The following is a 26,039-nucleotide window of genomic DNA, read 5'->3' on the forward strand; positions in this document are numbered from 1 at the left end:
GGTGTCAGTTCACCAATGCACTCGAGTTCTGGGGAAAATGGTGGCGGCCTACGAGGCCATTCCCTTCGGAAGGTTCCATGCGAGGACTTTTCAATGGGACCTTCTGGACAAGTGGTCCGGGTCCCATCTGCATTTACATCGGAAAATAACTCTGTCCCCAGGAACCAGAGTGTCCCTCCTGTGGTGGTTGCAAAGTGCTCACCTGCTGGAGGGTCGCAGGTTCGGGATTCAGGACTGGATCCTGGTTACCACGGACGCGAGCCTCCGAGGATGGGGAGCGGTCACACAGGGAAAGACTTTTCAGGGTCTTTGATCAGACCAGGAGTCCTGTCTACACATCAATGTGTTGGAACTCAGGGCCATTTACAACGGCCTTCGACAAGCGGAGAGTTTTCTTCGAAACCTTCCGGTTCTGATTCAATCAGACAATGTCACAGCAGTGGCTCATGTGAACCGCCAAGGCGGGACAAGAAGCGGAGTCGCGATGGCGGAAGCCACAAGGATCCTTCGCTGGGCGGAAAATCATGTAAGCGCTCTGTCGGCTGTCTTCATTCCGGGAGTGGACAACTGGGAAGCAGACTTCCTCAGCAGACACGATCTCCATCCAGGAGAGTGGGGACTTCATCAAGAAGTCTTTGCAGACGTAACACGTCTTTGGGGAACTCCTCAAATAGACATGATGGCGTCACGCCTCAAAAAAAACTTCGGTGGTATTGCGCCAGGTCTCGGGACCCTCAGGCAGTAGCAGTAGACGCACTGGTAACACCGTGGGTGTTCGAATCGGTCTACGTGTTCCCTCCTCTTCCTCTCATCACGAAAGTGTTGAGGATCATAAGACGAAGAAGAGTACAGACGATACTCGTTGTCCCAGACTGGCCTTGAAGGGCTTGGTACTCGGAACTACAAGAGATGCTCACAGGAGACCCCTGGCCTCTTCCTCTGAGGTAAGACCTGTTGCAGCAGGGGCCCTGTGTATTTCAAGACTTACCGCGGTTACGTTTGACGGCATGGCGGTTGAACGCCGAATCCTAGCGAAAAAGGGGATTCCGGAAGAGGTCATCCCTACTTTAATAAAGGCTAGGAAGGAAACATTATCACCGTATCTGGCGAAAGTATGTGTCTTGGTGTGAGACCAAGAATGCACCTACGGAAGATTTTCATTTGGGTCATCTTCTCCACTTCCTACAGACAGGAGTGGATATGGGCCTGAAATTAGGCTCGGTTAAGGTACAGATTTTCGGCCCTCTCGATTTTCTTTCAGAAGGAATTGGCTTCTCTTCCAGAAGTCCAGAGGTTTGTAAAAGGAGTGCTGCACATCCAGCCCCTTTTGTGCCTCCAGTGGCACCATGGGACCTGAACGTGGTGTTGCAGTTCCTAAAATCACACTGGTTTGAACCGCTTAACAAGGTTGAGTTGAAATTTCTTACCTGGAAGGTGGTAATGTTGTTGGCCTTAGCATCAGCAAGGCGAGTGTCAGAATTGGCGGCTCTATCACACAAGAGCCCCTACTTGATTTTTCATGTGGATCGAGCTGAATTGAGGACACGTCCGCAATTTTTGCCTAAAGTGGTCTCGTCGTTCCATATGAATCAACCTATAGTGGTGCCTGTGGCTACCGGTGACCTGGAGGATTCCAGATCCTTGGACGTAGTCAGGGCCTTAAAAATTTATGTGGCCAGGACGGCTAAAATTAGGAAAACAGAGGCTCTGTTTGTCCTGTGTGCGGCCAATAAGATTGGCGCTCCTGCTTCAAAGCAGACTATTGCTCGCTGGATCTGTAATACGATTCAGCAGGCTCACTCTACGGCTGGATTGCCGGTACCAAATTCGGTTAAGGCCCATTCCACTAGGAAGGTGGGCTCTTCTTGGGCGGCTGCCCGAGGCGTCTCGGCTTTACAACTTTGCCGAGCGGCGACGTGGTCGTGGTCAAACACTTTTGCTAAATTCTACAAGTTTGATACCCTGGCTGATGAGGACCTAGCGTTTGCTCAGTCGGTGCTGCAGAGTCGTCCGCACTCTCCCGCCCGATTGTATGCTTTGGTATAAACCCCAGGGTCCTTACGGAGTCCCCAGCATCCTCTAGGACGTAAGAGAAAATAAGATTTTAAACCTACCGGTAAATCTATTTCTCTTAGTCCGTAGAGGATGCTGGGCGCCCGTTCCAGTGCGGAAACTCTGCAAGACTTGTATATAGTTGTTGCTTACATAAGGGTTATGTTACAGTTGACATCGGTCTTGGACCGTTACTGTTGTGTTTTGTTCATACTGTTAACTGGTTATGTATGTTCCAGGTTACATGGTATGATTGGTGTGGGCTGGTATGAATCTTGCCCTTGGATTGCTAAATCCTGCCTTGTATTGTCCATCTCCTCTGGGCACAGTTCTCTAACTGAGGTCTGGAGGAGGGGCATAAAGGGAGGAGCCAGTGCACACCCATAGTCAAAGTTCTTTTTAGGTGCCCTATCTCCTGCGGAGCCCGTCTATACCCCATGGTCCTTACGGAGTCCCCAGCATCCTCTACGGACTAGGAGAAATAGATTTACCGGTAGGTTTAAAATCTTATTTCTCTGACAGTCAAATGATCACAATCTAGTTTGTGAAGATACTCCCTGTCGAGCTCGCACCTTGCAAAAGGTGAGGGGTATCTAGGATCCATCTCGCAAACGTGTTGGCTGTGTATTCTTTTGGTTGTATTTTATTCATATAATTTTATATTGTGAACTGTGTAAAAACTCATATGTTCAATTACATGTTATTAAAACAACTTTTTACGGTGTGACCTAACTGGATATGGAGTAGGACGTGTTCTCCTAGCTCCCCAGCCTACATTATCCTGAATTTATCCTGATGCCCCTGCGTGAATACCTAAGTGGCCCTGTACGGCTGTTTGAATACCTGCTGACCGTTCTGGGCTTCATTTTGGTGTAATCCTGTGCCCTGTGTCCCTGCTGTGGACATTTGACAGTGTGTGCTGGTCCCAACCTGCATGAGGCCGGCGCCATCTTGGACAGTGCTGCCCGGGAGCTGTGCCCTTCTTCTGCCACCTGGCCTGCCTGACTTACCCCACAGCCGGCGGGGGGATAGCCCGGGGGCCCCGCCGCTTGAGCAGCTCTGTGACCTGACCCCCTTCCCTGCTGGACGGCTGGAACGCTTGCCGCGGCTGTGCTGGCTGCGGGGAGCCGCCGGGCGCCATCTTGCGGTTGGCGGGACGCGTGTACGGAGCTCCGCCACCCGCCCCTGACAGTCCTGGGCTGGATCTGGAGCAGCCTGTGCGCCGGCCGGAGAGCACCCCCGCTGTGTGTTTCCTGAGCCCTTGCCCCCCTGAGGGCTATATTACCGGCTGTGCTGTCCGTGGGGATTTCCGGGCGCCATCTTGTGGTTGGCGGCGGGCTCGGCTCTGCTCCTGTCCACACCCCTCCTGCTGGAAGTGTCTCTCTCATATTGCTTGGGCTGCTGGACTTGACTGGAGGCTGGAGACTTAACCCTGCACTGCCTGGGAGAGCACTATTGTGTACCTGAGAGTCCCGGTGGGGGAAAAGCCACAGTATCACTGCACTGTCCCCTGGGAAAATAGTGGAGGTGCCTATGTCTGTCTGCTGGTTAACCAGATACTGGAGCACCAGCAATTAAATATATCCTCCATCACCTTACACCCCCTCCCCCCCTGATATTGTACATCCACATACCTTCAAACATCAAAAGGGAGGGGGAAGGGGGGAGGAAAGGAGAAAAGGAGAGGAGAAAAACGGGAACACACGGAGGAAACATAAGCCTGAAGCCCCCTGCAGTTTGCAGGCTAGAAGTGCGTGTTGGAGTAAGTCTGTTATTGCTATGGACAAATTCATGTCTAAATCATTACGTAACCCACGGGGTGCTCAGTCGGGTAAAGGCAAAAATCGTGAAAATCCCGCTAGCAGTGCCCCTGTCTCCCCGACGTATAGTCAAGGCTCTAGTCCTCGGGGGCAACCCGCACCAATTATGGTTCCATCCAAATCCTTCACCACGAATGAAATTACAAATATACTATCATCTCTGCTAGATCAAAAACTGGCACCCCTAAAAACCTCTCTGGATTCAGCGCTTGCACAACTCACAGCCCATGATCAACGTATCTCCGAGGCAGAGCAACGAATCTCGGATTTAGAGGATGATCTATCAGCAGCTAAAACAACCCAGGTGGAACACGACAAGCTGATGATATCTCTGGAAGACAAATTAGAAGATTTGGAAAATCGGAATAGAAGAAATAATGTACGTCTGGTGGGCTTACCAGAATCTGTGAAATTCTCCGAACTCATGGCCCTGGTCTCCCAGTGGTTACCCAGAGAGCTGGGATGCGTCTCTGCCACGGGCTCCATCCTAGTGGAACGTGTCCATCGGATTGGTCCTGATCGTCAGTCCGGCAGAGATAGACCCAGGCCGGTCATCATGAGAATTCTCAACTATGCCGATAAAGTTCGGTTGCTGGAGGCCTATAGAAAATACACAGATCTCCGATACCAAGACTCCAGAATTCTATTATTCCAAGACTTCTCATATCTAGTTGCTGCAAGACGACGAGAATTCTCACCTATTTGCAAACGCCTCTTCGAGATGGGCCACAGGTTTGCGTTGCTGTATCCGGCCAAACTGAGAATCACCTATGGTGGAAAAATCCATTTTTTTGAAACCGCACAAGAGGCCAGAAATTTTGTGAACTCTTTAGATGCAGCTCTTCTATCGGGTACAGATGATGCTGACTGACTCGATATATCCTCCTTAAGTGGGTTGATCGCCACCATTGCTTGACCCATTCATGTGTAAGTCTAATAACACCTCTTTGTTTGATGGGCTGAATAGAAGATATCTCTACACTATAGAGATGGCTTACTGTAGCGGCTGGAGCTTGAAGAGGGCTACGGTGCGACAATGCCATATTGATTATGTTCTTCTAATTTTCTCTTTGTACAACTTTTCCCCCTTACAATTGTCTCTGACATTCTTTTGCTTGTTTTCTTCCTTTCCCCTCACCCTCTTTTCTCATCTTTTGTCATACTGTTTTGGAATATGGTGCCCCTGGTTACCAGGTTGGAGAATATCCTCCTCACATGTTTTACTGCTCTCCATTTGGAGATGGCTATTGTTTAATAGGGCGCCCATATGGGTTCGCAAAAAGTTAAAATGGTTCTATAACTTGGTTCATAATATTGAAACTGTACACACACATGGTTTGCGTATAATGATAGGAATGTATCTGCTGTTTTACATTTATTATCAACGATCCACATCAGTCCGCTCGCTGGGACGGACTGGGATCGACAGTTATGGTATATAATTCCCCGTGGATGGCCTAGGGTTGGTATCGGCTGAATGCCGTCGATCCATGATCCTCCCACAATAATGCAGTCACGATTTCGGTTAGTGTCCTGGAACGTAGATGGGCTTAATACTCCCATTAAAAGGAAAAAGGTCCTTACCTATTTGAAACGACTGAAACCTGATATAGTATTATTGCAGGAAACTCATTGGCGGATCTCAGATCCTAATGTACTGCGGGATACATGGGTTGGAGAGTATAGAACAGCCTCCTTCACATCCAAACGTAGAGGCGTCCTAACTATTCTCAATAGATCACTCCCTGCCACTATCTTAGATAGTCTGGTCAACCAAGAGGGTAGATTCCTGTTCTTGAAAATTAAAATACTAAATACGCTCTATACGGTAGCCAACATATATGCCCCTAATGGCCCTAACGCATCTTTCTTCTCTGGTATCTACAAAAATTTGCAAGAATGGGCAGAGGGTGAAATTATCATGGGAGGAGACTTTAATTGTGTACAGTCAGCTGGTCTTGATAAAACATCTATATCCGGCACACCTGCGATCACCACTCCACTCACACTACTCACCTCTTCTCTACGACTGTCTGACCCCTGGAGAATTCGCAACCCAGACGCTTGCGAATATACCTTCTACTCCCACCCGCATCACTCCTCCTCCAGATTAGACTATTGGTTAATCACTGATTCTCTCTTGCATCATATAGTGGATACTAAAATTGAACCAATCTCACTATCGGACCATGCTCCGATTTGGTTGTCAATCACCCTCGATACCCCCTTACCTAGGTCCTATAATTGGCGTTTCCCCGCTTATCTGGAAACCTCCGAGGACTTTAATCAATTTCTCACCAGAGCCTTCCTTAACTATATTGAGGATAATAAGATTCATGAGAGCGACATTAATCTGTTTTGGTCGGCTTCCAAACCAGTTGTCCGAGGACAAATATTAGAATACGTTTCTAGAAAACGCAAACAACTGAATACCCAGTTGCGCGACCTGAGCATGGCTTTAACTGCAGCGTATAATGCAATGATATTAAATGACTCCCCAGACAGCAGACAAAATTACACTGATGCTAAACACCTCTATGACGCGCTTTGCACCGAGAGAGCCAGTTTCTCTTATGATGTACAGCGGAATAAATTCTTCCGAGGAGGTAATAAGTCGGGTAAACTATTGGCCAACTTAGTGAGATCATCTACTGCCCCCTCCCGTATAACTAGCTTACATACCGACCCAACTACCTCAACTATGGACACACAAATTATGTCAAACACCTTCCTACGATATTATTCGAATTTGTACGCGGCACCTTTAGATAGCCCCACAGAGGGTATGAAGTTTCTGGAAGAAGCTAACCTACCTACATTAACAGAGGAAGAACGAGAATCACTAACGTGCCCTGTAACAGACACAGAGCTGCTGTTCTTGATTAAGTCACTTCATAATGGGAAATCACCAGGACCAGATGGGTTTGGAGCAGTATATTACAAAATGCTAGCTCCCCATATAACACCATATTTATTGACGTTGTTTAATTCACTGCTGAACGGGTCCCCTCCGCCCCCGAGATTCACAGAAGCTAGAATAGTAGTATTCCCTAAACCGGGAAAAGACCCATCATATGTCCAGTCCTACCGACCCATATCCCTTCTCAACCAAGATTTAAAACTATTCACCAAATTATTGGCCACTCGCCTCCAACCGATACTAATGCGTATTTTACATCCTGCCCAAACGGGGTTTGTTAAAACTAGAACATCAGTACATAATGTACGAACCCTGATAGCAGCAATACATAGTGTGAAAGACTCCACAACATCTAAGGCACTTGTGGTCAGTTGTGATGCCGACAAAGCGTTTGACTGTGTATCATGGGCACACCTGCTTAGAATTTTCCACACTCAACAATTCGGCGAGGGGTTCACTAAAATCTTCAGTATGCTTTACTCTAATCCACAAGCTCACCTAACCATTAATGGATTGAACACACCGGCCTTTTCTTTACATAGAGGTACGCGCCAAGGATGCCCCCTATCTCCCTTACTTTTTAATCTAGCTCTAGACCCACTGATACGCACCTGCATGCAAAATGTTGCCTGGGAAGGAATAAAAATTGGCACACAACCAGTGAAGGTTTCGGCCTTTGCGGATGATCTATTATTATATTTTAGTGATCCCATAAAGGCGTTCCCTTCATTACTGACCACGCTCCATGATTTCCACTTGATCTCGGGCTTCTTAATCAATTTCGATAAAACAGAAGCTTTGGCTCTTGGACCCAAGGCCACACGAAATTGGGGCTCCAGATTTCCCTTTAAATGGGCAACTGGTTTTATAACCTACCTGGGCTTACGCTTTTCACCTACCCTAGCCGAACTATACCCACTGAACTTTTCTCGCGTCATTAACAAAATGATTGAGGATTTTACACGCTGACAAAACTTACCAATCTCATATATAGGTAGATGCCACTTATATAAAATGATCTCCTTCCCCCGTCTACTATACCCGATCCAAATGCTCCCATTTCTTCTGACCAAACGAGATGTACAAACAATTAATAAGGCCCTCAATACTTTCATATGGACAAACAAACGTCCACGTATAGCCCTCTTTAAACTAAAACAACAGACAACGCTGGGTGGCGTGAATATACCATGCCCGGAAGACTATTCTTTAGCCGCTAACTATAGATATGCCCTTGACTGGGTGAGAGGTTCCTCTAGCTACACGAATATATCTCTGGAACAGAGTATGCTATCCCATGGTACTTTGTCTACCATATTACATTTTCCAGACCCCTTCACACTGACGTCCATCCGCTCGAACCCGCTGCTACTTGCTCCATGCAAAGCGTGGCAACATCTTCGAAAACGCAAAGGACTGACAACTACCCGCTCTCTATTCCAACCACTCCTGCATAACCCAGACTTTCAAGACGGAGACACAGATGCAATTATCAAAACTTGGTACTCCCAAGGCTTACGTCTAGTGTATCAATTCCTGAATATCACCTGTACCGAAGTACTCACTTTATCACAATTAAAGCTTAAATTCCCGAACTTACATATACCACTATTCGCATATTTTCAAATACGCAGCTTTGCAATACAATTGATAACGCGCCTAAGGCCAGCAGATTATAACTTTCCCCTGGACACCCAACTGCATTTAAACCCCCAATCTTCCTATCCAACATCCTTCATTTACGCACACACCAGACGCCAGATTGATTTAGATTGTCAAACCACAGGCCTAGCCAAATGGACGACCACTCTGCCAGACATCCCTCTACAGACCATAATACACTGGCACTTGTTACTTAATAAATCTTTAGTATCCTCTTCCTATGCTGAAATGCATTTAAAAATATTACACAGGGCGTATTATACTCCCCGTCTCAGATACCTCACGGGCATCTCTGATAACTCCAATTGCTTCAAGTGCTCCTCACCTGATGCTAACATAATCCACTGCCTTTGGTCATGTCCTATAATACAGCTATTTTGGAAGGACGTCTGTAACTACATTACAACGACTCTAAATATCCCTCTTACGCCAACTTTACTCTGGGCTTTCTGGAATCAATATGATTCTGATCGTTGCTCATTATCTACAGGCAATAAACTGCTATTAGCTCGGATAGCGGCAGCTTCGAAAAAGACCATACTATCCCAATGGATACACGGAACCCCTATACCCATAACCCTTTTATTTCCTAGACTGACACATCTATACCAAATGGACCTGATTGAATGCTCTCTTAGAGCGGAATCCAATTCTTCCAAGTTCTTTGCAATATGGCTACCCTATGTGATAACCTTGCCACAACCTACTCGTGACAACATGCGAAAAGTAGTTAAATATACTACATGGTACAATATAGAGACACTTACGAGGGGATCACCACCTTTCTAACCCCAACTTTACTGTTTTCGGGAACACCCTCTTAGCCTAGCATGTACTCACTGTTAATGGCACCGAGAGATGACCGATCCTTGCAATATGTTTAGTAATATCCGTAACCTTCTGTTATTATCACTTCCTTTATTGATATATGTGATTGCTTTTGTGCAGAAATAATGTTATACATTCCTTTACATCCTAAGAAATGATATTGTCATAATTACTACTGTCGCTGTACAGTTGTTGTGTACAATGTGTGTGTTACACTTGTATTTTTTCTCTTTACCAATAAACAGATTTAAAAAAACAAAAAAACTTTTTACTAATTGGCCGATTGGCCTCTTGTTTGGGTGACTATTTTGGTGAGGGGTGTCGGTTACAGGTCCCCAGTTTTAAATATCCTCCAGTCTACATTCTGACGAAATTATCGCCTGAAGAAGTGTGTAAATACATTCCATCTTAGCGCACTTGGGAATTTGTGTTTTATTATATATATATATATATAATATGCAACAAGTCCGGCACTCACTGTTACTTGATGTACTGTCCCCGTTGCCTTCCGCAAGATACAGCTCACACTGTTATGTAAAAAGGGTTAGGAACGGCGGCACTCAGGAATAAAGACACAACCACAGCCAGTAGTATCAGCCTAGGCTGATACTACTGGCTGTGGTTGTGTCTTTATTCCTGAGTGCCGCCGTTCCTAACCCATATATATATATATATATATATATATATATATATATATATATATATATATATATATATATATATATACTGCTCAAAAAAATAAAGGGAACACTTAAACAACACAATGTAACTCCAAGTCAATCACACTTCTTTGAAATCAAACTGTCCACTTAGGAAGCAACACTGATTGACAATCAATTTCCCATGCTGTTGTGCAAATGGAATAGACAATAGGTGGAAATTATGGGACAATAGGTGGAAATTATGGGCAATTAGCAAGACACCCCCAATAAAGGAGTTGTTCTGCAGGTGGTGACCACAGACCACTTCTCAGCTCCTATGCTTTCTGGCTGATGTTTTGGTCACTTTTGAAAGCTGGCGGTGCTTTCACTCTAGTGGTAGCATGAGACGGAGTCTACAACCCACACAAGTGGCTCAGGTAGTGCTGCTCATCCAGGATGGCACATCAATGCGAGCTGTGGCAAGAAGGTTTGCTGTGTCTGTCAGCGTAGTGTCCAGAGCATGGAGGCGCTACCAGGAGACAGGCCAGTACATCAGGAGACGTGGAGGAGGCCGTAGGAGGGCAACAACCCAGCAGCAGGACCGCTACCTCCGCATTTGTGCAAGGAGGAACAGGAGGAGCACTGCCAGAGCCCTACAAATTGATCTCCAGCAAGCCACAAATGTGCATGTGTCTACTCAAACGATCAGAAACAGACTCCATGAGGGTGGTATGAGGGCCCGACGTCCACAGGTGGGGGTTGTGCTTACAGCCCAACACCGTGCAGGACGTTTGGCATTTGCCAGAGAACACCAAGATTGGCAAATTCGCCACTGGCGCCCTGTGCTCTTCACAGATGAAAGCAGGTTCTCACTGAGCACATGTGACAGACGTGACAGAGTCTGGAGACACCAAGGAGAACGTTCTGCTGCCTGCAACATCCTTCAGCATGACCGGTTTGGCAGTGGGTCAGTAATGGTGTGGGGTGGCATTTCTTTGGGGGGCCGCACAGCCCTCTATGTGCTCACCAGCGGTAGCCTGACTGCCATTAGGTACCGAGATGAGATCCTCAGACCCCTTGTGAGACCATATGCTGGTGCGGTTGGCCCTGGGTTCCTCCTAATGCAAGGCAATGCTAGACCTCATGTGGCTGGAGTGTGTCAGCAGTTCCTGCAAGACAAAGGCATTGATGCTATGGACTGGTCCGCCCGTTCCCCAGACCTGAATCCAATTGAGCACATCTGGGACATCATGTCTCGCTCCATCCACCAACGCCACGTTGCACCACAGACTGTCCAGGAGTTGGCGGATGCTTTAGTCCAGGTCTGGGAGGAGATCCCTCAGGAGACCATCCGCCACCTCATCAGGAGCATGCCCAGGCGTTGTAGGGAAGTCATACAGGCACGTGGAGGCCACACACACTACTGAGCCTCATTTTGACTTGTTTTAAGGACATTACATCAAAGTTGGATCAGCCTGTAGTGTGTTTTTCCACTTTAATTTTGAGTGTAACTCCAAATCCAGACCTCCATGGGTTAATAAATTTGATTTCCATTGATAATTTTTGTGTGATTTGCACCATGGTTATCCCTTCGGATCCGTTAAAAGCACACGCTCTACAATTGGTTGTGAGTTCCCTCCTGGATACAGGAGTGGTGGTGCCGGCACCTCTGTCCCAGAGAGGCAAAGGATACTATTCGACCCTTTTTCTAGTTCCGAAACCCAATGGGTCTTTCCGGCCTATACTCAACCTCAAATCTTTGAAAGTTTGTGAGAGTATCCAAGTTCCGTATGGAAACTCTGCACTCAATTGTACTGGCCATGAAACCTGGAGACTATATGGTATCCCTGGATATACAGAATGCATACCTGCATATACCTATTGCCATGTCGCATCAGCAATATCTGCGGTTTGCTATTGGCAACCTCCATTATCAATTCCGGGCCTTACCTTTTGGACTGACCACGGCTCCGCGATCTTCACCAAGGTCATGGCGGTGATGAAGACCCTGCTCCGCCGTCAGGGTATCAGGAACCTGCCGTATCTGGACGACTTGCTGATCCTCGCAAACTCCCACGATGTCCTTCTCAGCCATCTGCAACGGACAGTAAGCTTCCTACAAGCCTATGGGTGGCTCATCTATTGGAAGAAGTCCTCGCTTGTCCAAGCTCAGAGCATGGTGCACCTGGGGGCACTGCTGGACACGCACAGTCAACGGCTGTTTCTGTCTCCAGAGAAGATCCTAAAGCTTCAGGACAGGATAAGATGCTTCCTTTGTCGGCCTAAAGTCTCGATACACTCTGCAATGCAAGTACTTGGTCTGATTTTGTTGGCATTCAACATGGTGGAGTACGCTCAGTTTCATTCACGCCCTCTAAAGAGGTTAATCCTTTCAAAATGGAACGGCCTACCTCATCGGATCAGGTCTCATATGATCACTTTGACTCCGGAGGTTCGTCTGTCACTGACCTGGTGGCTTCAGGACCAGCAATTAAGCAGGGGCTGTCCCTTCTGGATCCCCGACTGGGTCCTGCTGTCAACAGACGCCACCCTGAGGGGATGGGGCGCGATGTTGGAGCAACACTCTTTTCAGGGTCTGTAGACCATGGAGGAATCACTCCTCTCGATAAACATTCTGGAGTTGCGGCAGTGTTCAATGTGTTGTCTCTTGCCCTGCCTCTAGTACAGAACAGGCCTGTTCAAGTACGGTCAGACAACGCCACCACGGTGGCGTACATAAACCATCAAGGTGGCACTCGAAGCCACATTGCAATGACGGAAGTGTCAAAAATAATTTGTTGGGCGGAACGTCATCTGCCAGCAATATCTGCAGTGTTCATTCCAGGTGTCCTCAACTGGGAAGCGGACTTCCTCAGTTACCAGGTTGTGCACGCCGGAGAGTGGAGTCTTCATCCAGAAGTCTTTCAACTCCTCATGGACAAGTGGGGCCTACCAGATGTAGACCTGATGGTGTCAAGATGTAGACCTGATGGTGTCTCAACACAATCACAAAGATTCGGTCTTCGGATCAAGGACCAGGGATCCTCAAGCAGCATTCGTGGATGCACTAGCCGTACGTGTTCCCTCCAGTGTTACTCCTGCCCAGGGTCCTGCGGAAGTTCAAGCAAGAAGGAGGAATACTACTTCTAGTCGCTCCAGCGTGGCCCAGACGGCATTGGTTCTCAGACCTGCAGGGTCTATCGATAGAGCGTCCTCTTCTACTTCCTCAACGACCAGACCTCCTCATACAGGGCCCTTGTCTCTACCCAGACCTGGCCAGGCTGGCTTTGATGGCGTGGCTCTTGAAGCTTCACTCCTGAGGGCCAAAGGATTTTCTGAGGCAGTCATCGAAACTATGTTGAAGGCCAGCAAACTGGCATCTGCCCGGATCTATTACAGAGTCTGGAATTCTTATTTCATCTGGTGTGCTGATAAGAACTTTGATGTTCACAGATTCAAGACGTCCAGAATCTTGGCTTTCCTGCAACAAGGCCTGGACTTAGGCCTTCGTCTGGCCTCCCTCAAGGTTCACATATCTGCCTTGTCGGTGTGGTTTCAGAGAAAGATTACATCTATACCTGACGTTCATACCTTCACTCGGGGTGTATTGCAGATTCAATCTCCCTATGTCCCTCCTGTGGCTCCATGGGATTTGTCTGTTGTCCTGAATGCCCTGCAAGAGTCTCCATTTGAACCTCTTGAGTCAGTGGACATTAAATGGCTTACAGCTAAGGTCCTGTTCCTACTGGCTATTGTCTCTGCCAGACGGGTGTCGGACCTAGGCGCGTTGTCCTATCGTCCACCCTTTCTGATATTTCAACGTGACCGAGTAGTTCTTAGAACTCGCCCTGGTTATTTACCTAAGGTGGTGTCATCTTTTCACCTTAATCAAAAGATTGTGGTTCCGACCTTCATCTCCTCTGACTTATCCTCCAAAGAACGGTCTTTAGATGTGGTACGGGCTCTCCACATATATGTGGAGAGAACTGCCTCTATTTGGAGGTCAGATACCCTTTTTGTACTGTTCAGTTTCCACAAAGTGGCTGGCCTGCGAATAAGCAAACCTTGGCCAGATGGATTAGAATGGTGATTGCACAAGCTTATGCACAGGCTGGACTTCCAGCTCCTGCTGCTATTAACGCCCATTCTACTCGGTCTGTTGGACCCTCTTGGGCGGCCCGCCGTGGCGCGTGTGCAGAGCAATTGCGCAAGGCGGCTATGTGGTCCTCAGTGAACACGTTCATTAGGTTCTATGCCTTTGATACTTCTGCCTCCCAGGATGCTCCCATTGGACGCCGGGTTCTCATACCCGCTAAGGCGCATCCCCTCCCTTGAGGAACTGCTTTAGGACATCCCCAATGTATTCCCTGTGGAACACAGTGTACCCTGCTGCAGAAAAGGAGATTTATGGTAGACTTACCATTATTAAATCTCTTTCTGCTAGGTACACTGGGTTCCACAGGGCGCCTGCCCTGACGCACCTAGCTTCTATGAGTTTGTATGGCATTAGCCGCTGCTCCCTTCTCCTGTCGTGAGAATGTGGTTCTATGTGACTAACATCTGCCTTCTCTTTTACCTGCTCCTGCATTGGACTGGTTAACGGAACTGAGCTCACAGAGCCTGGAGGCGGGGTTATAGAGGAGGCCCCAAAAAGCTACCTGGGACAGCTAAAGCTTTAACCTGTTGGTACCTGGATCAAGATCCATCTCTAAACCCCCGATGTATTTCCTGTGGAACCCAGTGTACCTCGCAGAAAGAGATTTAACAATGGTAAGTCTACCATAAATCTCCTTTTTTGATTAAAATGGATTCTGTATTTGGCTGTGTGTGTCACTCTCATTAGTCAGGAACGTTTCTTGACACTTGCAGTGTGACAAGGCAAACCTTAGTCTTTTCCTCAGTGTCCATTCCCATTATGCTAATTGCATCCCTTCCACACTGGGGATAGGGACTTTTTTGTTTTAATACATCTGGGAGCACTGGGTACCACTAAATTGCGTTGACTAGATTCTGTTGACTGCCTTCAGAAAATGGATTTAGCATCACTACATTGTTTGTTTCTCTAACGTCCTAGTGGATGCTGGGGACTCCGTCAGGACCATGGGGAACAGCGGCTCCGCAGGAGACAGGGCACAAAACCAAGCTTTTAGGATCACATGGTGTGTACTGGCTCCTCCCCCTATGACCCTCCTCCAAGCCTCAGTTAGGTTTTTGTGCCCGGCCGAGAAGGGTGCAATCTAGGTGGCTCTCTTAAAGAGTTGCTTAGAAAAAGTTTTTAGGTTCTTTATTTTCAGTGAGTCCTGCTGGCAACAGGCTCACTGCATCGAGGGACTTAGGGGAGAGATTTTCAACTCACCTGCGTGCAGGATGGATTGGATTCTTAGGCTACTGGACATAGCTCCAGAGGGAGTCGGAACACAGGGCTCGCCCTGGGGTTCGTCCCGGAGCCGCGCCGCCGACCCCCCTTGCAGATGCTGAAGATGAAGAGGTCCGGAACCAGGCGGCAGAAGACTCTCAGTCTTCATCAGGTAGCGCACAGCACTGCAGCTGTGCGCCATTGTTGTCAGCACACTTCACACAGCGGTCACGGAGGGTGCAGGGCGCTGGGGGGGGGCGCCCTGGGCAGCAATGTATAATACCTGTATGGCGAAAAATACATCACATATAGCCCTTGAGGCTATATGGATGTATTTAACCCCTGCCAGATATCTAAAACTCCGGAGAAGAAGCCCGCCGAAAAGGGGGCGGGGCCTATTCTCCTCAGCACACAGCGCCATTTTCCCTCACAGAAAGGCTGGTGGGAAGGCTCCCATGATCTCCCCTGCACTGCACTACAGAAACAGGGTTAAAACAGAGAGGGGGGGCACTGATTTGGCGATATGTATATATATTAAAATGCTATAAAAGGAACACTTATATAAAGGTTGTCCCTGGATAATTATAGCGTTTTGGTGTGTGCTGGCAAACTCTCCCTCTGTCTCCCCAAAGGGCTAGTGGGTCCTGTCCTCTATCAGAGCATTCCCTATGTGTGTGCTAATATTAAGAGAAAGGGGGAGGGGTGGGTGCGCTATCAATAGCAGCTGGTAGGGGGATGGTAAGTCCCCTAGAAATGCAAACAGCAGAACGAAAAAAGGGGGTGGATTACCAGCGCTGGCTGATCAAAATATAAATAGTAAAAAACAATCTATATCCCAAAAAGGCTTATATTTAAAAAATCATATTTATTTTACATATATATCCAAAATGAAAATAAAAAAAATAAAATAAAAATAAAAATAATAACAGTAAAAAGATATTAATGAAAATAGATAAAACACTCAATGAATTATACCACAATATCTTATTGCTTATGAATCCACATTTGGCTGTGATCGTACTCAGGGGGACTAGAACCACTTGGAAATGTCCGTCACTAATCGGTTATTTGCATAAATCCGATAATTTAGCAGATGTGAGGTATTTACCAGTGTTCTGAGAGCAGGTATTGTCCACCTGATGTATAGCTGGATCAATAGGTCCTCCTTGGCATGGAGGATTGGGTCCAGAAGGTGGATTCTGCTGTTTGAAGATGTCCCAAGTGATGTACACCAGAGTATCCGTGTAGCCAGAGGAGATGGTGGTATTGAGTGTCCGGATAAAAGTGAAGCTCAACGCGTTTCGCTGGTTTAGATATTCCAGCTTCCTCAGGAGCTTGCTCCTGAGGAAGCTGGAATATCTAAACCAGCGAAACGCGTTGAGCTTCACTTTTATCCGGACACTCAATACCACCATCTCCTCTGGCTACACGGATACTCTGGTGTACATCACTTGGGACATCTTCAAACAGCAGAATCCACCTTCTGGACCCAATCCTCCATGCCAAGGAGGACCTATTGATCCAGCTATACATCAGGTGGACAATACCTGCTCTCAGAACACTGGTAAATACCTCACATCTGCTAAATTATCGGATTTATGCAAATAACCGATTAGTGACGGACATTTTCAAGTGGTTCTAGTCCCCCTGAGTACGATCACAGCCAAATGTGGATTCATAAGCAATAAGATATTGTGGTATAATTCATTGAGTGTTTTATCTATTTTCATTAATATCTTTTTACTGTTATTATTTTTATTTTTATTTTTTTTATTTTCATTTGGGATATAGATTGTTTTTTACTATTTATATTTTGATCAGCCAGCGCTGGTAATCCACCCCCTATGTGTGTGCTGTATGTCGGTACGTGTGTGTCGACATGTATGAGGAAAATATTGGTGAGGAGGCGGAGCAAATTGCCTGTAATGGTGATGTCACTCTCTAGGGAGTCGACACCGGAATGGATGGCTTATTTATGGAAATTACGTGACAATGTCAACACGCTGCAAGCCGGTTGACGACATGAGAGGGCCGGCGAACAAATTAGTATCTGTCCAGGCGTCTCAAACACCGTCAGGGGCTGTAAAATGCCCATTTACCTCAGTCGGTCGACACAGACCCAGACACGGACACTGATTTCAGTGTCGACGGTGAAGAAACAAGCGTATTTTCTTTTAGGGCCACACGTTAAGGGCAATGAAGGAGGTGTTACATATTTCTGATACTCCAAGTACCACAAAAAAAAAGGGTATTATGTGTGAGGTGAAAAAACTACCTGTAGTTTTTCCTGAATCAGATAAATTAAATGAAGTGTGTGATGATGCGTGGGTTTTCCCCGATAGAAAATTATTGGCGGTATACCCTTTCCCGCCAGAAGTTAAGGCGCGGTGGGAAACACCCCTCAGGGTGGATAAGGCGCTCACACGCTTATCAGAACAAGTGGCGGTACCATCTACGGATAGGGCCGTACTTAAGGAGCCAGCTGATAGGAGGCTGAAAAATATCCTAAAAAGTATACACACACATGCTGGTGTTATACTGCGACCAGCGATCGCCTCAGCCTGGATGTGCAGAGCTGAGGTGGCTTGGTCGGATTCCCTGACTAAAAATATTGATACCTTTGACAGGGACAGTATTTTATTGACTATAGAGCATTTAAAGGATGCATTTCTATATATGCGAGATGCGCAGAGGGATATTTGCACTCTGGCATCAAGAGTAAATGCGATGTCCATATCTGCAAGAAGATGTTTATGGACACGACAGTGGTCAGGTGATGCAGATTCCAAACGGCACAAAGATGTATTGCCGTATAAAGGGGAGGAGTTATTTGGGGTCGGTCCATGGGACCTGGTGGCCAGGGCAACTGCTGGAAAATCCACCGTTTTTTACCCTAAGTCACATCTCTGCAGAAAAAGACACCGTCTTTTCAGCCTCAGTCCTTTCGTCCCTATAAGAGTCATATCTGCCCAGGGATAGAGGAAAGGGAAGAAGACTGCAGCAGGCAGCCCATTCCCAGGAACAGAAGCCCTCCACCGCTTCTACCAAGTTCTCAGCATGACGCTGGGACCGTACAGGACCCCTGGATCCTACAAGTAGTATCCAAGGGGTACAGATTGGAATGTCGAGAGGTTTCCCCCCTCGCAGGTTCCTGTAGTCTGCTGTACCAATGTCTCCCTCCGACAGGGAGGCAGTATTGAAAACAATTCACAAGCTGTATTCCCAGCAGATGATAATAAAATTACCCCTCCGACAACAAGGAAAGGGGTATTACTCCACACTATATGGTGGTACTGAAGGCTAGGTGAGACCTATTCTAAATCTGGAAAATTTGAACACTTACAAGGGTTCAAATCCAGATGGAGTCACTCAGAGCAGTGATAGCAAAGAACAAGGGGACTATATGGTGTCCCGGGACATCAGGGATGCTTACCTCCATGTCCCAAAATTTGCCTTTTCTCACCAAGGGTACCTCAGGTTCGTGGTACAGAACTGTCACTATCAGTTTCAAGACGATGCCGTTGGATTGTCCAAGGCACCCCGGGTCCTTACCAAGGTAATGACCGAAAGGAGGATTCGTCTTCAAAGAAAATGGACGACCTCCTGATAAGAACAAGGTCCAGAGGACAGTTGGAGGTCGGAGTAGCACTATCTCAAGTAGTTCTACGACAGCACGGGTGGATTCTAAATATTCCAAAACCGCAGTTGTTCCGACGACACGTCTGCTGGTCCTAGGGATGATTCTGGACACAGTCCAGGAAAAGGTGTTTCTCCCAGAGGAGAAAGCCAGGGAGTTATCCGAGCTAATCGGGATCCTCCTAAAACCAGGAAAAGTGTCAGTGCATCATTGCACAAGAGTCCTGGTAAAAATGGTGGCTTATTACGAAGCGCTTCCATTCGGCAGATTTCACGCAAGAACTCTTCAGTGGGATCTGCTGGACAAATGGTCCGGATCGCATCTTCAGATGCATCAGCGGATAACCCTATATCCAAGGACAAGGGTGTCTCTCCTGTGGTGATTACAGAGTGCTCATCTTCTAGAGGGCCGCAGATTCGGCATTCAGGATTGGATGCTGGTGACCACGGAGGCCAGCCTGAGAGGCTGGGGAGCAGTCACACAAGGAGTGTGATCAAGTCTGGAGAATTCTCTCCACATAAATATACTGGAGCTAAGAGCAAATTTATAATGCTCTAAGCTTAGCAAGACCTCTGCTTCAAGGTCAGCCGGTATTGATCCAGTGGGATAACATCACGGCAGTCGCCCACGTAAACAGAAAGGGCGGCACAAGAAGCAGGAGGGCAGTGGCAAAACTGCAAGGATTTTTCGCTAGGCGGAAAATCATGTGATAGCACTGTCAGCAGTGTTCATTCCGGGAGTGGACGACTGGGAAGCAGACTTCCTCAGCAGGCACGACCTCCACCCGGGAGAGTGGGAAATTCATCGGGAAGTTTTCCGCATGATTGTGAACCGTTGGGAAAGACCAAAGGTGGACATGATGGCGTCCCGCCCGAACAAAAAATGGGACAGGTATTGCGCCAGGTCACGAGACCTTCAGGCGATAGCTGTGGACGTCCTGGTAACACCGTGGGTGTAACAGTCGGTGTATGTGTTCCCTCCTCTGCTTCTCATAACCAAGGTATTGAGAATTATAAGACATAGAGGAGTAAGAACTATACTCGTGGCTCCGGATTGGCCAAGAGGGACTTGGTAACCGGAACTTCAAGAGATGCTCACAGAGGACTAATGGCCTCGGGAGCTAAGAAGGGATTTGCTTTCAGCAAGTACCATGTCTGTTCCAAGAGGAACCGTGGCATCGGCCTTTAAGAAAGGACCTGCTCCAGCAGGGACCTTGTCTGTTCCAAGACTTACCGCGACTGCGTTTGACGGCATGGCGGTTTGAACGCCGGATCCTAAGGGAAAAGGCATTCCGGAAGAGGTCATACCTACCCTGGTCAAAGCCAGGAAGGAGGTGACCGCACAACGTTATCACCACATGTGGTGAAAATATGTTGCGTGGGTGAGGCCAGGAAGGCCCCACGAAAAAATTTCAACTAGGTCGATTTCTGCACTTCCTGTAAACAGGAGTGTCTATGAGCCTCAAATTGGGGTCCATTAAGGTTCAAGTTTCGGCCCTATAGATTTTCTTCCAAAAAGAATTGGCTTCAGTTCCTGAAGTCCAGACGTTTGTCAAGGGAGTATTGCATATACAGCCCTTGTGTGCCTCCAGTGGCACCGTGGGATCTCAACGTAGTGTTGGGATTCCTCAAATCATATTGGTTTGAACCACTCAAATCTGTGGATTTGAAATATCTCACATGGAAAGTGACCATGCTGTTGGCCCTGGCCTCGGCCAGGCGATTGTCAAAATTGGCGGCTTTGTCTTACAAAAGCCCATATTTGATTTTCCATTCGGACAGGGCAGAACTGCGGACTCGTCCCCAGTTTCTTCCTAAGGTGGTGTCAGCGTTTCACCTGAAACAACCTATTGTGGTGCCTGCGGCTACTAGGGACTTGGAGGACTCCAAGTTGCTAGACGTTGTCAGGGCCCTGAAAATATATATATATAATTCCAGGACGGCTGGAGTCAGAAAGTCTGACTTGCTGTTTATATTGTAGGCACCCAAAAAGCTGGGTGCTCCTGCTTCTAAGCAGACTATTGCTCGTTGGATTTGTAGTACAATTCAGCTTGCACATTCTGTGGCAGGCCTGCCACAGCCAAAATCTGTAAATGCCCATTCCACAAGGAAGGTGGGCTCATCTTGGGCGGCTGCCCGAGGGGTCTCGGCTTTACAACTTTGCCGAGCAGCTACTTGGTCAGGGGCAAACACGTTTGCAAAATTCTACAAATTTGATACCCTGGCTGAGGAGGACCTGGAGTTCTCTCATTCGGTGCTGCAGAGTCATCCGCACTCTCCCGCCCGTTTGGGAGCTTTGGTATAATCCCCATGGTCCTGACGGAGTCCCCAGCATCCACTAGGACGTTAGAGAAAATAAGATTTTACTTACCGATAAATCTATTTCTCATAGTCCGTAGTGGATGCTGGGCGCCCATCCCAAGTGCGGATTGTCTGCATTACTTGTACATAGTTATTGTTACAAAAAATCGGGTTATTATTGTTGTGAGCCATCTTTTTTAGAGGCTACTTCATTGTTATCATACTGTTAACTGGGTTCAAATCACAAGTTGTACGGTGTGATTGGTGTGGCTGGTATGAGTCTTACCCGGGATTCAAGATCCTTCCTTATTGTGTACGCTCGTCCGGGCACAGTACCTAACTGAGGCTTGGAGGAGGGTCATAGGGGGAGGAGCCAGTACACACCATGTGATCCTAAAAGCTTGCTTTTGTGCCCTGTCTCCTGCGGAGCCGCTATTCCCCATGGTCCTGACGGAGTCCCCAGCATCCACTACGGACTATGAGAAATAGATTTATCGGTAAGTAAAATCTTATTTTGAGCTGCTTTGATATTTTTTCACTAGATTTCTTGAAAGCTCTTTAAATTGTAGCTTATTAGCAGTATGGACTCTGAATCCTTAGCCCATCCTGATGTTTCCCTGCGGAAACATCCTATCCGTTGAATATGATACTATATATTTATGTCTGTTTATCTGACCAATGGTTCTTACCAGATAGTGCATCAAAATGAGGTGCTATGTTGCTTAGGGATCACTCACCATGATGCTTAATAAACTTGCAACACTTCTTACATAAACATGTTACAAGAGTAAGAATGTATTTTGACAGTATGCATGTTGAAATGATTGTTGAGAGAATTACTGTCAGCAGTGAGACCTTTAATGACTAGGGAGTGAAAGCTGATATTCATATTTGTTCTGTGTGCCAGCCGATAAAGGTTATTATTGCTTAAAGTGTTGATTCCAGACGCCTCTGAGCACTCTATTCAGGCTTTCTTTTTGTAAAATCTTTTAGGGCGTCATTATGGAGCAGTAACGTGTGAGGGCTGCAAAGGTTTCTTTAAAAGAAGCATTAGAAAAAACTTGGCATACACCTGCAGAGGATCAAAGGATTGTGTCATTAACAAACACTACCGAAATCGATGCCAGTACTGCCGGCTGCAGAGGTGTATTGCACTTGGAATGAAGCAAGATTGTGAGTATTTTGCTTATTCTGGTCTGCCATACCTGTGGACATCTAACATGCTACTGATGAATCTCATACATAATGGCAGTGTTTTACAATGAGGAGTTCACAGTTCATATATGTGATAGCTAAGCCTTTTCAGTGGTCTTTAAAACCTTAGTGCTTTTATTTTACAATATCATTTTGTATTTTGGTATGGAGAGAAGGGGCTGCAGGAAGGTATGCCAGAGTTATATACAGGGGACTTGAGGAGGAGGGACCCCTCAACCCCCCGTGTGTTGGACCCAGGTCAAATATACTAGTATAACAATATATTTTCGATATCTGAGCACCACCTTGTAGAAAGCTTATAGTGCACTTTACAGTAATATTGTAAGATTCAATAATAACTCCCCATTGGGTACCATAGCCATTATCTAACATAAGCTGCAAACATAAGGCAGGTATATGGAGAGAAAGGTTGTGCGGAGAGCTGGGTGGAGGTTACTTTGTGCTTCGCCTCCCCTCTAAGCAGACACTTCAGAATCATTTATTATAAAAGTTACATGCTATGCACCAGTGCAGAATTAAATTGCAAGGGGGGAAGAAATTACATTTCTCTAACGTCCGTGAGGATGCTGGGATTCCGTAAGAACCATGGGGAATAGACGGGCTCCGCAGGAGATAGGGCACTTTAAGAAAGCTTTGGACTCTGGGTGTGCACTGGCTCCTCCCTCTATGCCCCTCCACCAGACCTCAGTTTTACACTGTGCCCAGAGCAAGATGGGTGCACTGCAGAGAGCTCTCCTGAGTTCTCTGCCTAGGAGCATTTTTGTTTGGATTTTTTTCTACTTTTTTACAGGGAGCACTGCTGGCAACAGGCTCCCTGCATCGAGGGACTGAGGAGAGAGGAGCAGACCTTCTTGTCAAAGATAGGCTCTGCTTCCTCGGCTACTGGACACCATTAGCTCCAGAGGGGGTGAACGCAGGTTCTTACTGGGCGTCCACCCCCGGAGCCGCGCCGCCGTTCTCCTCACAGAGCCAGAAGAACCGAAGTCAGAAGACGTCAGGTGGCAGAAGCCTCTCAGAAGGGTCTCAGAAGCGCACCATATCCCAGATCGATGACACAGATACCGACACGGATACTGACTCTAGTGTCGACTATGAAGATGCAAAATTACAGCCGAGGGTGGCAAAAGGTATTCGGTACATGATTATTGCCATTAAAGAGGTTTTGCATATTACTGAGGAACCCCCTGTCCCTGACACGAGGGTACACATGTATAAAGGGAAAAAGCCTGAAGTCACCTTTCCGTCCTCATTTGAACTGAGTGAATTGTGCGAAAAGGCTTGGGAATCTCCGGATAGGAGACCACAAGTTCCCAAAAGGATTCTTATGGCGTATCCTTTTCCACAAACGGATAGGATACGATGGGAATCTTCGCCTAAAGTAGACAAGGCGCTGACACGCTTGTCCAAAAAGGTGGCACTGCCTTCTCAGGATACGGCTTCCCTCAAGGATCCTGCTGATCGCAGGCAGGAAATTACCATGAAGCACATTTACACTCATTCAGGTACTATTGTTAGACCGGCTATGGCGTCGGCCTGGGTTTGTAGTGCGGTTGTGGCATGGGCAGATTCCTTATCTACGGAGATTGACACCTTAGATAGGGATGCCATTCAAATGACCATAGAGCATATCAGAGATGCTCAGAGAGACATTTGTTTATTAAGCTCCAGAATAAATGCTATGTCTATTTCTGCTAGGCGGCTCTTGTGGACCCGTCAGTGGACGGGAGACGCCGATTCAAAGCGGCATATGGAGTCCTTGCCTTACAAAGGGGAGGAGTTGTTTGGAGACGGCCTCTCGGACCTTGTCTCTACTGCTACGGCTGGTAAGTCGAATTTCTTACCTTATGTCCCCCCGCAGCATACTTTAAAGGCACCTCATTATCAAATGCAGTCCTTTCGTTCCAATAAAAACAAAAAGGTATGGGGATCGTCCTTTGTTGCCAGAGGGAAAGACAGGGGAAAGAAGCTGCACACAGCTAGTTCCCAAGAGCAGAAGTCCTCCCCTGCGTCTACAAAGTCCACCGCATGACGCTGGGGCTTCCCGGGGGGAGGCAGATCTAGTGGGGGCTCGTCTTCGGTTTTTCAGCCACGTGTGGGTTCACTCGCAGGTGGATCCCTGGGCATTAGAGATTGTTTCTCAAGGATACAGGCTGGAATTCGAAGACTTGCCTCCTCGCCGGTTTTTCAAATCGGCTCTGCCGGCTTCCCCGTCAGAGAGGGAACTAGTGTTGGCAGCAATCCAAAAATGGTATAGTCAACAGGTGATTGTCACAGTTCCTCATCTCCAGCAAGGAGAGGGATATTACTCAACCCTGTTTGTGGTCCCGAAACCGGACGGTTCGGTCAGACCCATTTTAAACCTAAAATCCCTGAACCTATACTTGAAGAGGTTCAAGTTCAAAATGGAATCACTCAGGGCGGTCATCGCCAGCCTGGAGGGGGGGGATTGGATGGTGTCCCTGGACATAAAGGATGCTTACCTTCATGTTCCGGTATTCCCCCCTCATCAGGCGTTCCTGAGATTTGCAGTGCAGGACTGTCACTACCAATTTCAGACGTTGCCGTTTGGGCTTTCCACGGCCCCGAGAATTTTCACCAAGGTAATGGTGGAAATGATGGTGCGCCTTCGCAGGCAGGGGGTCACAATTATCCCATACTTGGACGATCTCCTCATAAAGGCGAGATCTCGGGAGAAGTTGCTGGACAGCGTGTCTCTGTCCATGAAGGCGTTGCAGTTACACGGCTGGATTCTCAATATACCGAAGTCCCAGCTAGTCCCTACAACCCGTCTAACTTTTTTGGGCCTGATTCTAGACACAGACCAGAAAAAGGTTTTTCTTCCGGTCGAAAAGGTTCAGGAGCTCATAGCCCTGGTCAGGAACCTATTAAAACCAAAACAGGTTTCAGTGCATCATTGCACGCGGGTCCTGGGGAAGATGGTGGCTTCATACGAGGCCATCCCTTTCGGCAGGTTCCATGCGAGGACTTTTTAATGGGACCTCTTGGACAAGTGGTCCGGGTCCCATTTACAAATACATCGAAGGATCACCCTGTCTCCCAGGACCAGGATATCTCTCCTGTGGTGGCTGCACAGTGCTCACCTACTAGAGGGTCGCAGGTTCGGCATTCAGGACTGGGTCCTGGAGACCACGGACGCAAGCCTCCGAGGCTGGGGAGCAGTCACACTGGGAAGAAATTTCCAAGGTCTCTGGTCAAATCTAGAGACTTGTCTCCACATCAACGTCCTGGAGTTGAGGGCCATATAAAACGCCCTGCGTCAAGCGGAGGAATTGCTTCGGGAAAAACCGGTTCTGATTCAGTCAGACAATGTCACGGCAGTGGCTCATATAAACCGCCAAGGCGGAACGAGGAGCAGAGTGGCCATGGCAGAAGCGACCAGGATTCTACGCTGGGCGGAAGGCCATGTAAGCGCGCTATCAGCAGTGTTCATCCCGGGGGTGGACAACTGGGTGGCGGACTTCCTCAGCAGGCACGACCTGTATCCGGGAGAGTGTGGACTTCATCAAGAAGTCTTCGCACAGATCACGGGTCGGTGGGGACTGCCTCAAATAGACATGATGGCATCCCGTCTCAACAAAAAGCAAAAG

General features: G+C 47.5%; 1 protein-coding gene across 4 annotated transcripts in view; it reads left to right on the top strand.

The window, feature by feature from the left end:
- NR2C1 (nuclear receptor subfamily 2 group C member 1) overlaps positions 1 to 26,039 on the top strand; it is a 172,460-nt gene that overhangs the window by 70,676 nt on the left and 75,745 nt on the right. For all 4 annotated transcript variants that reach the window (XM_063927605.1, XM_063927603.1, XM_063927606.1 and 1 more), the window contains exon 6: positions 22,210 to 22,389. In XM_063927605.1, the coding sequence (XP_063783675.1) occupies positions 22,210 to 22,389 (180 nt within the window). The remainder of the gene's footprint in view (positions 1 to 22,209; positions 22,390 to 26,039) is intronic.

The sequence above is a fragment of the Pseudophryne corroboree genome, chromosome 6 (assembly GCF_028390025.1).
Source record: "Pseudophryne corroboree isolate aPseCor3 chromosome 6, aPseCor3.hap2, whole genome shotgun sequence".
Classification (NCBI taxonomy): Eukaryota; Metazoa; Chordata; class Amphibia; order Anura; family Myobatrachidae; genus Pseudophryne; species Pseudophryne corroboree.